Source organism: Xylocopa sonorina, chromosome 14 (assembly GCF_050948175.1).
Source record: "Xylocopa sonorina isolate GNS202 chromosome 14, iyXylSono1_principal, whole genome shotgun sequence".
NCBI classification, from domain to species: Eukaryota; Metazoa; Arthropoda; class Insecta; order Hymenoptera; family Apidae; genus Xylocopa; species Xylocopa sonorina.
This window is the reverse complement of record NC_135206.1, coordinates 1,772,101-1,785,562: the sequence shown is the minus strand read 5'-3', so window position 1 is coordinate 1,785,562 and position 13,462 is coordinate 1,772,101. Positions and strand designations below refer to the sequence as shown.

The following is a 13,462-nucleotide window of genomic DNA, read 5'->3' as shown; positions in this document are numbered from 1 at the left end:
GGAGTTTTCGAATTATTTAGAACAAAGTTTTAGAATTATTTAGAGCAAAGTTTTAGGATTTGTAAAGTAAAGCTTTAAAATTATTTATGGCAAAGTTGTAGGATTATTTCTAACATAGTTTTAGGATTATTTAGAGCAATGTCTTGGAATTATTTAGAGCAAAGACGTGGGGTTATTTGAAGCAAAGTTTTAGAATTATTTATTACAAAGTTTTAGAATTATTTACAGCAAAGTTTTAGAATTTTTAAAGTAAAGCTATAAAATTATTTATGGCAAAGTTGTAGGATTATTTAGTCCAAAGTTTTGGGATTATTTAGTGCGAAATTTAGGGATTATTTAGAGCAAAGTTGTACAATTATTTATAGAAAAGCTTTAAAATTATTTCTAACAAAAGTTTCGGATTATTTAGAGTAAAGTTTTTGAATTATTTAGAAATAAGTTTTAGAATTATTTACAGCAAAGTTTTAGGATTTTTAAAGTCAAGCTTTAAAATTATTTATGGCAAAGTTATAGAATTATTTCTAACAAAGTTTTAGAATTATTTAAAGCATATTTCGAGCAAAGTCTTGGGATTATTCAGAGTAAAATTTTAGAATTATTTAGGGAAGTAAAGTTTCACAATTATTTAGAACAGAAGAGTGTAGCATGTACTCATTAAAAATTCAAAGTGGATTATCTCAAAAACAAAACTTCAGATGAAAAATTGTTATTCTACATTTTCGACTTATTTTTCATGTAGAATCACGCCCCTTCGGTTGTATCACCAGTTACGGATCACTTTGTGGGACCAATTATGGAGATTTTAACAGATTACTCAACAGCTAAATCGGTTTTAATTAATTTAATAAAATACTTTCATTTCAATATATATATCGTAATTGTTTATGGTTCTAAATGGTTCGAGTTCTTCAAATAATTAGCTACAAACGTCGTCGTTTTAAAACATTCACACGAAAAACTCATTTTGAATCCTACATTTGAATCTTAATAATTGATTAATTTTTAATAAAAATATATACTATTATTATATAATATAATATTAAGTATATAATAATACTGAAAGAAAATGAAATTCTTATTTATATAATAATAATATATATTTAATATTATATATTTATATATTAATTGTAGTAATATTATTACAATATTATTATTATTATATTAATTTTATTTTATTAAAAAATAATATATATTATTAAACATATATTATTATTTTTATATAAATATTTAAATATATTTAACACTTTGACACATTTCTGGCCATGCGATCGCTCTCAAAAATCCATTTTTTTTTTTCGATTGTTTATGACTGCCAGATGAAATGAAAATGATCACATTTTACCACAGTTTTTTTCCAAAAAACTTACGACGGCTATAATCGTCATTTGCTCAGCATGTCATTTTTCTATTCCCAAAGCAAATGACGGCTATAACCGTCGTTACGATTATACGCCATTTGCTTTATTAATTCAATGTATCTACTTAATTCATGAAAAAATACTTACAGAATAAATGGTTCGTCTTCACAGAATCATCTTTCGACTGCGTGAACTGAAATAGACTGAACTTTTGGTACGACTGCGTGATCGACTGTTATAGCATGAAAATTATTAGCAATAGAAACTAATAGCAATGGAATCTATTACTAATAGAAATTATTAGCTATAGAAGTTATTAACAATAGCAACTAATAACAATGGAATCTATTAGTAACAGAAACTATTAGCTATAGAAGTTATTAACAATAGTAACTAAAAGCAATGGAAATCATTAGCAAAAGAAATTATTCGCTATGGAAATTATATTGGCTATGGAAATTATTAGCTATAAAAATTATTAACAATAGTAAGTAAAAGCAATGGAAATTATTAGCTATGGAAATTATTAGCAACAGAAATTATTACCAATAGAAATTATTAGCGAAGGAAATTATTAGCAATAGAAATTACTAGCAATGAAAATTATAAGTAATGGAAATTATTAGCAAAAGAAATTATTAGCTATGGAAATTATTAGCTATAGAAATTATTAGCAATAGTAACTAATAGCAATGGAAATCATTAGCTATGGAAATTATTAGCAATAAAAACTAATAGCAATGGAAATTATTAGCTATAGCAATTATTAGCTATGAAAATTATTGGCAATAGAAATTACTAGCAATGAAAATTATTAGCTATAGCAATTATTAGCTATGAAAATTATTGGCAATAGAAATTACTAGCAATGAAAATTATTAGCTATAGCAATTATTAGCTATGGAAATTATTAGCAACAGAAATTATTACCAATAGAAATTATTAGCGAAGGAAATTATTAGCAATAGAAATTACTAGCAATGAAAATTATAAGTAATGGAAATTATTAGCAAAAGAAATTATTAGCTATGGAAATTATTAGCTATAGAAATTATTAGCAATAGTAACTAATAGCAATGGAAATCATTAGCTATGGAAATTATTAGCAATAAAAACTAATAGCAATGGAAATTATTAGCTATAGCAATTATTAGCTATGAAAATTATTGGCAATAGAAATTACTAGCAATGAAAATTATTAGCTATAGCAATTATTAGCTATGAAAATTATTGGCAATAGAAATTACTAGCAATGAAAATTATTAGCTATAGCAATTATTAGCTATGAAAATTATTGGCAACAGAAATTACTAGCAATGAAAATTATTAGCTATAGCAATTATTAGCTATGAAAATTATTGGCAATAGAAATTACTAGCAATGAAAATTATAAGTAATGGAAATTATTAGCAAAAGAAATTATTATCTATAGAAATTAGCAATAGAAATTATTAGCACTGGAAATTATTAGTAAAGGAAACAACTATTAACAATGATATTCTATTAGCAATGGAAATTATTAGCAATACCAACTATTAGCAGTGGAAATTATTAGCAATACAAATTATTTGTCTCTAAATACTCAAATATTCCAAAGCGAAAAAAAGAGTAACTAATATGCTGTCTGGCATGCTATCACTTTTTTTCTAGATATGTTATTTGATAATTTAACAAGTGTATGCGTTAGTACACTTCGTACTAACGCTGTTCTTTTTTTATTGATCAAAATATGCACAGCGGCTATAACCGTCATTTGCGTACATATTGTCAAGGATCTGACGGCTATAGACGTCATTTACGTCAAAGTGTTAAATAGATAATATCAAATATATATTATTATTATTTAAGTAATAATTTCATTTTTTTTTAGTATCCTTATATAAATTAATATTATATTACAATATTATATAAATAATAGTAATTATTTATATATATAATATTAAATATATCTTATAATTTATTATCAATTCCTTAATCATTATTAAATTACTATTATATAAGTAGTAATTTCATTTTTTTTCAGTATCGTTATATAAACTAATATTATATTACAATATTATATAAATAATAATATATATTTATATATATGATATTAAATATATCTTACAATTTATTATCAATTCCTTAATCATTATTAAATTATTATTATATAAGTAGTAATTTCATTTTCTCTCAGTATCGTTATATAAACTAATATTATATTACAATATTATATAAATAATAATACATATTTGTATGTATAATATTAAATATATCTTATAATTTATTATCATTTCCTTAATCATTATTAAATTACTATTATATAAGTAGTAATTTCATTTTCTTTCAGTATCGTTATATAAACTAATTTTATATTATAATATTATATAAATAATGATATATATTTATATATATAATATTAAATATATCTTATAATTTATTATCAATTCCTTAATCATTATTAAATTATTATTATATAAGTAGTAATTTCATTTTCTCTCAGTATCGTTATATAAACTAATATTATATTACAATATTATATAAATAATAATATATATTTGTATGTATAATATTAAATATATTTTATAAATGAACCTGCACAAGTTATTATCCATCTTATGAAAAAGTCACTTTGGACGAACATTTCTGTCACATTGAAAGCGAGCAGAGAGAACGAGCACGGTTTTAATGGAATTCCTCGACATCGTTCACCCTGAACACCTCCACACGTTCGCGCTCCCCCTAAATCCTGCAAAACCAACGAACCGTATTTCCAACTTTCAAATATTACGCTATTACGTGCTTGTTTACCTGCTGTCCCTTCGATTACCGTTATCTGCGTCTATGAGTTTGCTTTTTTCAAAATTGGCAAATTCTCTTAACTTTATTAACCCTTTGCACATGAATATCTCATCCAAGAGGACATCAGCATTGATCAGTGATTATTTATTCCACTGAAAAATTGGCAAAATTGATGAAAAGTTCTGAAACAAAAAGATTTATTATGTAATGAAGGATTATTAGATGAGATTGGTGAAAAATTGGAGAATTTCATTTCAGTAATTACCAACGATTCATTTATTGGACTGTATTATAAGAATGGTTAATGTAAGAAGCAATGATACTGTTCCTCAGTGGCTCTGCGCTGTCATAAAAACTATTATGTGCCTATAATTATGAAAGTGGTCTAAGTCAAAATAAAGAAATATGAGTTTATCAGTTATTTCACAGCACATTGTTTGAAACTAAATTTTATTCGATGTAATTTTTACGATATCGTCAAAAATGAACCATTAGATGGTTGTTGTAATTTCAACATTATATGGAATTCATTTAGTGTTAATTACAAAAGTGATCTAAGTCAAAATTAAAAAACAATGAGTTTATCAGTTATTTCATAGCACATTATATGAAACTAAATTTTATTCGATGTAATTTTTACGATATTGTCAAAAATGAACCATTAGATGGTTGTTGTAATTTCAACATTATATGGAATGCATTTAGTGTTAATTATGAAAGTGGTCTAAGTGAAAATAAATAAAAATAAGTTTATTAGTTATTTCATAGCACATTATATGAAACTAAATTTTATTCGATGTAATTTTTACGATATCGTCAAAAATGAACCGTTAAATGGTTTTTGTAATTTCAACGTTATATGGAATTCATTTAGTGTTAATTATGAAAGTGGTCTAAATGAAAAATTTAAAGACATTATATAAAGATAACTTGAAAATGGCGCGTGGCCCTCTTTCACGCGTTTCTGAACTACATAATAAACCGATAAATGATACACTTTTGATAAAACGAATGTCGCAGCCGAATTTTATTTCAACAAAATTACTAGAAGAGTCGACAACAAGAAGAGTAAAAAATACCGCGGACGAATCTGTCCCTTCGCTGCAAATACGATGGATGAGATTCTTGAAAAATGAACCTTATCAAATGTTCTATAAAACTTCTTTAGATGATTCTGAATTCCACGTTTTGGATCTTGCAACTAAAAGAGGAAGACCAAAAATATACGGAAATATTAAGCTACTTCCATTATACACCACCACTAGCCCAGTAACGAAAGAAAAACATAAAGATATTATCAGTTTTTCAGGAACATTTGACGAATCTTAAAAACTCGAAATGATAAAAATGGATCACTTTTTTAAAAAATAATTAATAAATGTTCATGAATTATTTCAGTAAAGTTATTGTTTTAAATAAAATTCGAAATGATAAAAATGGATTACTTTTTTAAAATAACTAATAAGAGTTCATGAATTATTTCATTAAAATTATTGTTTCAAATAAAACTAGAAATTATAAAAATGGATTACTTTTTAAAAATAATTAATAAATGTTCATGAATTATTTCATTAAAGTTATTGTTTCAAATAAAACTTGAAATTATAAAATTGGATTACTTTTTTAAAATAGTTAATAAATATTCATGAACTATTTCATTAAAATTATTGTTTCAAATAATAAAACTCATAGTTTTTTATTGCTTCAAGTCATTTATAGGACATTCAGTTAATTTTGAAAGTGGTCTAAGTCAATTCAAACGTTAAAAACAACATTTTCGTATGAAATTCACACAAAATTTCCTATTCATAATAAATTTCCATTAATCAAGACTAATAAAATTCTAAATAAAAAGGTCGTGAAAGCTAAGAAAGCTTCGAGATCTCAGAAAGCTCAAAAGCTTTGAAAGAATAGAGAACTTCGTAAGCTCAGAAACACAGAAGTTTCGAGAGCTCAGAAAGATCAGAAGCTTTGAAAGCTAAGAGATCTTTTAGAGCTCAGAAAACTCAAAACTTAGAAAGCTAAGAGATCTTTGAGAACTCAGAAAGCTTTGAAGGCTAAGAAAACTTCGAGAGCTCAAAAACTCAGAAGCTTCGATAGCTCAGAAAACTCAAAAGCTTTGAAAGAATAGAGAACTTCGTAAGCTCAGAAACTCAGAAGCTTCGAGAGCTCAGAAAGATCAGAAGCTTTGAAAGCTAAGAGATCTTTGAGAACTCAGAAAGCTTTGAAGGCTAAGAAAACTTCGAGAGCTCAAAAACTCAGAAGCTTCGAGAGCTCAGAAAACTCAAAAGCTTTGAAAACTAAGAAAATTTCGAGAGCTCAGAAAGCTTTGAAAACTAAGAAAATTTCGAGAGCTCAGAAAGCTTTGAAAACTAAGAGAACTTCGAGAGATCAGAAACTCTGAAGCTTTGAAAATTAAGAAAATTTCGAGAGATCAGAAACTCCGAAGCTTTGAAAATTAAGAGAACTTCGAGAGCTCAGGAAGCTCATATTTGCTTTGATAGTAAAATACGAATTTGTATCAACAATTCTGATCGTTATCGAAATTATAGTGTAACTATGAGATTGAACTTTAGCTTTGAAATGTAATTTCCCACATTTACCTATTTCTGGTACATTAAGGAGTGTTTAAGGGGTGTTACAATTTCTTACTATTATACAATACATATAATATCAGAAATTGTGCCTATCATATAGTAATATTAAATATCTAATAACTAACTTTTTCTGTAATAAAAAACTTAAAAATTTTAAGACTGGATTTAACATTAGTACTTTTTTCAGTTGCCAAATTGATTAACTCCACATAAGACATAGTACTAAAATAGGAATACCACGACGTTATTGAGATTATCCTGATGCTTATTTTTTTTGTAATTCAATTTCATCAATTGGATCAATTATATCAACTAATAGATTGATTATAATAATTTTTATTATTATAGAAAGGATAATTACTAAACGATTAATTATATTTAAATTTAATCAATAATCTTTAGAATGACTAATAAATTTTCCCTCATTAAATCACTTCTTTACTGAAAATCCTATTATTATTAATAATAAAATAAAAACTTTCTTCACACAATTTTAATATGGCAGATAAGTGCACTAGATTTAAGATTTATTAATATTGTTTTATAAGCATTTATTAAAAATTGCAACTTGACAACTATATTTTTTTCAAAATTCTAATTCTCCTTACACTGACAATTTAATTTCATTTCATAATTTAATAATAATAATTATAATTATAATTATAATATTAATTACAATAATTTTAATAATTTTATTTGCTAATTGATTCTCAAATCGATTTTTATTAAAAAATCATACTATTGAAATTATTTGAACAATTATTCCAATACTTATTTTAATACTTATTTGTTTCCTTTCATTAAAAATCCTATATTATATTGATGAAATCTTAAACCCAATCTTTTCAATCAAATCAATTGGTCATCAATGATATTGATCATATGAATATTCTGATTTTATTAATACTGAATTTGAATCATATATAATTAATGATAAATTAAATTTATTTCGATTATTAGATGTAGACAATCGTGTAATTATTCCTATAAAAACAGCTATTCGATTAATTATTACGTCAACTGATGTTATCCACTCATGAGTTATTCCTTCATGACACAGTCACATAAAAACTGTAACATTATTGACGATTATTTTTTTGGCTATTCTTTCTTATTAAGTTTATGTACCGTTAGATGAAAGCTATATCTGTATTTATGCATTCTACATTATATATTTGAATTTATATTATAACAGGAATTGTAAAAAACAATATATATTATTTTTAATCGCATTTCTCAACTTTTTGTTTTATGGAGTTAATCGATGTGTGCACTGAACGGCTCATTTAGTAATTTTCTTTTTTTTCAGAATTTCGTCGTTGGGATGACTACTTGTGATATTCACTTGAACAAATGAAGATGAAGAAATCGAATACATCGAATTTGTCACTGTACATTTCCATTCTTGCCACGCTAAGGGTAATCGTAAATGGTAAGTGCGAAATCTTTTTGAATTATGTAAATTTTTTTTGCTTTTAATAGTCGTTGTACATTGTTTCCATTGTTGCAAGTGTTTATCAACGTAACTTCAATCGAAACAATTGCTTACAGTGAAATCCGCTACATCGAGACTTGACGAAGTGCAGCCATACCCAAGAAAAATTCAAAATCGATTTTCTCGAAAACAAAGCCTCGAATGAAAAATTGTTATTCTACATTTCCGGTTTATTTTTTCATGTATATTGTTTCTGAATAGCTTGACTTCAATTACCAGCGAGAGGAAGTGAGATCCACTATATCGAGATACTCAAAGTCGATTTTCTTCAAAACAAAGCCTCAAATAAAAAATTGTTATTCTACATTTTCAACTTACTTTTTCATGTATATTATTTCTGGATAGCTTTTCTTCAATTACCAGCGAGAGGAAGTGAGATTCACTATATCGAGACTTGACGAAGTGCAGCCATACCCAACAAAAATTCAAAATCGATTTTCTCGAAAACAAAGCCTAGAATAAAAAATTGTTGTTCTACATTTTCAACTTATTTTTTCATGTATATTGTTTCTGAATAGCTTGTCTTCAATTACCAGCGAGAGAAAGTGAGATCCACTATATCGAGATACTCAAAGTCGATTTTCTTCAAAACAAAGCCTCAAATAAAAAATTGTTATTCTACATTTTCAACTTATTTTTTCATGTATATTGTTTCTGAATAGCTTGTCTTCAATTACCAGCGAGAGGAAGTGAGATTCACTATATCGAGACTTGACGAAGTGCAGCAATACCCAATAAATATTTAAAGTTGATTTTCTTCAAAACAAAGCCACGAATAAAAAATTGTTATTCTACATTTTCAACTTATTTTTTCATGTATATTGTTTCTGAATAGCTTCTCTTCAATTACCAGCGAGAGGAAGTGAGATCCACTATATCGGGATACTCAAAATCGATTTTCTCGAAAACAAAGCCTCGAATAAAAAATTGTTATTCTACATTTTCAACTTATTTTTTCATGTATATTGTTTCTAAATAGCTTCCTCTTCAATTACCAGCGAGAGGAAGTGAGATTCACTATATCGAGACGTAATCAAATGCAGCCATATCCAACAAAAATTCAAAGTCGATTTTCTTGAAAACAAAAATTCAAATGAAAAATTGTTATTCTATATTTTCGACTTACATTTTCATGTAGAATCACCTCCGCCTTCGGTTATACTACCAATTACCAATTACTCTGTATATGTAAACGAATGAGAAATCGTGTGCTTTCGAGAAACTGTGGGTGTTTCTGTCCCTCTGGTGGCGATTGTCGAAAGGTCATCACATAATCTTGGCTGTAGCAAGCAATAAATCCAAAAAACGACTCGACTTGATCATTAGAACAACGACAAAAAGATTCAAAATAGACGATGAAGACCTTTAGTATACTTGACTTCGAAAATAATGGCTTTTTGGATATTATTGAAGATTCAGATTCAAAGTAGACGATAAAAACCTTTAGTAGGTATGTGTACTAAATAATAATTAACTCAACTTCGAAAGTAATGGCTTTTTGGATATTATTTAAGAATCAGATTCAAAGTAGACGACGAAAACCTTTAGTGGGTATGTGTGCTAAATAATAATTAACTCGACTACAAAAGCAATGACTTTTTGGATATTATTCCTGCTATGCACAGCTGCTTGCCAAATGTGACTACATTCGACAATCTCCAAAGCAAATTAGCATTTTACGTAATCAGTGGACCTGACTAAACCTCTCTTTGCTTTATACTATATTTCAAAATGAATTTTAATGGGTCAATTATCTTTCAAAGAAATTGTACTTCATCTCATTGGATCGTCACACGTGTTACTCATGCAGGTAAAAAAAAAAATTATTCTGGTGGTCTTTGGTCGCGCCCAAAGGAAGCAACTGATCTTTGTGTGGAAGAGAAAAATAATAATATTTATTTGTGAGAGAACGAAAGAAGGAAAAAGGGAATAACTAATGATTGTATGCTTTCAGGACAAACAACGTGTAATGGTGGCTTAGGTCGGGTCGTTTATGAGAGACTTCCGGACCAACAGCTTCAGGGTTTCGACGAAGATATGGTAAGGAATATTTTGTGTGAAACGTTTGCCTTTTAAATGTTCAGTTTAGCTCAGGGAATTTAAAAAACTTTGAACAAAAATTTTTTTCAGCAGGAAAGAGTTTAAGTCACTCACAGTTTCAAAAATAATTAAATTAAAACTTTTCTTGATCTTAAAAATAGTTGTTATAATTATTGTTTCGTTAGTCTCTAATATTTTAATAAATAAATGTAAGATGGCGTCTAAAATTAAAATAAAGCGAGTGAAGTTATTCATTGTTTCAAAAATCATTAAATCAAAACTGCTCTTCTTTTTAGAAATTTTTTTCACTGATCTTTAAGAAGCATCACAATTAATTTACTGAAAAATGTATAAGGTGGTATCTAAAATTAAAGCAAAGTGAATGAAGTCACTGAGAGTTTCAGAAATAATTAAATTAAAACTACTTTTCTTTTTTAAAATTTTTTTCATTAATTTTTAACAAGCATCATAATTAATTTACTAACAAATACATAAGGTAGTACATAAAATTAAAACAAAGTGAGTAAAATCACTCAGAGTTTAAAAAATATTTAAATTAAAATTGTTCTTCTTTTAAAAACAAATATACAAGGTGCCCTAAAATTAAAGCAAAATGAGTAAAGTCACTCACTGCTTCAAAAATACTTGAATTAAAATTTGTCTTGACCTTAAAAATAATTAATATAATTCTTTCGCCACTAATCTTTCTAACTTTAATAAAAATCACAATTACTTTACCAACAAATATATAAAGTGTCCTAAAATTAAAGCAAAATGTGTAAAGCCACTCACAGCTTCAAAAATACTTGAATTAAAAATTGTCTTGATCTTAAAAATAATTAATATAATTCTTTTGTCGCTAATCTTTCTAACTTTAACAAGAATCACAATTACTCTACCAACAAATATATAAATATCCTTAAGTGTCCTAAAATTAAAACAAAGTGATATAAGAAGAAGAAAGTTTAGCAGTACGAGTCGTTTAAACAAATTTATTCATTTTTGCTATACTATTAGGCGTTAAAGATGTAACTAATTAATTGATCACAGGTACGAGACTCAGCACCACCTTTTAGAGTCCTCGAGAAGTGTCAAGAATTGTGTCTGCGCGATAGAACAGCGACGAACAATTTAGTTCACGCTTGCACCAGCTTTGACTTTCAACCTGGCAGCAGAATCGCTTCTTTCAGCGGTGCTGCTGAGTACGAAGAAAGTACTTGCTATTTAACGAGAGAACAAGCTCAACCAGAGGGTATAGGAAATTTAATGCTGGTACCAAATAGCGTTCATTTCACGGAAGTCTGTCTTGGTTGTAAGTCCATTGAATTATTTAGTATTCAGATCATCTTTAATTATTTCACATTCAAATTGACATTAGCAATTTCATTGCTAAACAACTGTATTTTTACTTTTCTTAAATAATATTTTCAGTTTTAATTATTTATAATGCAATATAACACAATTTATTGGGTCTCATTTTATTCCACCAATTGCTAATCAACTGTATTTTCACCAAACAAACTTTTAATAGCAAATATTAATTTCTATACATTTTCTTAATTAATATTTACAGTTTTTACAACTGTATTTTTATTTTTCTTAAGTTTCTTAATTAATATTTCAAATTTTAGCCATTTATAATGCAATATAACATAATTTATTGAGACCCATTTTATTCCACCACTGCTAATCGACTATATTTTCACCAAACAACCTTTTAATAGCATATATTAACTACTATACATTTTCTTAATTAATATTAACAATTTTTACAACTGTATTTTTCTTAAGTTTCTTAATTAATATTTCAAATTTTAACCATTTATAATGCAATACAACACAATTTATTGGGCCCAATTCTATGCCACTATTGCTAATCAACTATATTTTCTCCAATCCACAATCAATTAATAGCAAATATTAATTTCTATACATTTCCTTAATTAATATTTCCAATTTTAATCATTTATTTGTCATATACAACGAAAAGCATTATATTTTCAATTTTAATTCTTTATAATGCAATGCAACACGATTTATTAAGTCCCATTCTATGCCACCATTATTGCTAATCAACTGTATTTTCACCAGTCCACAATCTGTTAATAGCAAATATCAATTACTAAATATTTTATTAATTGATATTTCCAATTTTAACCATTTATAATGCAATATAACAATGTTTATTAAGCCTTTTTTGTTTATTAAGCAAATTTATTAAGCCTCATAATTTCTGCCATTGCTAATCAACTGTATTTTTAGTTTTTTTCATTTTCTTAATTAATATTTGGAATTTTAACAATTTATAATGCAATACAACACAATTTGTTGGGTCCCATTTTATTCCACAATTGCTAATCAACTGTATTTTTACCAGAGAATTTGTTAATAGCAAATATTAATTTCTATATATTTTCTTAATTAATATTTCCAATTTTAACAATTCATAATGCAATACAATACAATTTATTGAGATCCATTTTATTCCACCATTGCTAATCAACTGTATTTTTATCAGACAATCTGTTAATAGCAAATATTAATTTCTATACAATTTCTTAATTAATATTCCCAATTCTAACCATTTATAATATAATATAACTCTAAAATTCGTTGAAGTCTATTCATAAAAAATTCTTCAACAATTTTTCGTATTAAATTAGATATTTATTTATTTCTCTGTCCTCTTCAAAAAATAAAATCTTTTTCTTTTTTTTCTTTTCACATTTCTTTGTGTATTGTACGCTTTAATTGAAATAACTTGGTGTGAAGCTGACAGGATAGAAAGAGAGTGCCCTAATCGGCGTTACGTATTTGAGAGACACCCCAGAAAGAAATTGAAGCTACCACTGACGGATATAAAGGAAGTCAGTGCGACCAACAGAACAGACTGCGAGGACAGGTACCAATTTGATTAAATAGAATGTAAACGAGTTAACTAGCTGTAATTAATTTCTAAATGATGTACGTTTTTTGTTTTGAAGGTGCTTGAACGAATTTAGTTTCATTTGTCGGTCTGCGACATACGATACTGCTTTGAGAAGTTGTGCTTTGAGTCGTTTCACGAGGAGAACGCATCCAGAGTTGTTGGAAGACGATCCCAATTCTGATTATCTTGAAAATACTTGTCTTAATGGTGTGTATTTTTCTTTTCTTTTTTGTAGTTTTGATACATGCGTTTTTTAATTTTT

The 13,462-nt window shown here is 26.7% G+C and overlaps 1 protein-coding gene and 1 pseudogene across 1 annotated transcript in view; both read left to right on the top strand.

The window, feature by feature from the left end:
* The first annotated feature begins 6,997 nt into the window (after nucleotides 1-6,997).
* Nucleotides 6,998-7,791, top strand: LOC143430485 (cytochrome c oxidase subunit 2 pseudogene; annotated as a pseudogene).
* A 294-nt stretch (nucleotides 7,792-8,085) lies between these two features.
* Nucleotides 8,086-13,462, top strand: part of Nompa (no mechanoreceptor potential A) — a 51,737-nt gene continuing 46,360 nt past the window's right edge. Inside the window, exons 1-5 of the mRNA XM_076906760.1 lie at nucleotides 8,086-8,168; nucleotides 10,186-10,271; nucleotides 11,322-11,583; nucleotides 13,044-13,173; nucleotides 13,256-13,407. Of these exons, the coding sequence (XP_076762875.1) occupies nucleotides 8,090-8,168; nucleotides 10,186-10,271; nucleotides 11,322-11,583; nucleotides 13,044-13,173; nucleotides 13,256-13,407 (709 nt within the window). The 5' untranslated portion in view covers nucleotides 8,086-8,089. The remainder of the gene's footprint in view (nucleotides 8,169-10,185; nucleotides 10,272-11,321; nucleotides 11,584-13,043; nucleotides 13,174-13,255; nucleotides 13,408-13,462) is intronic.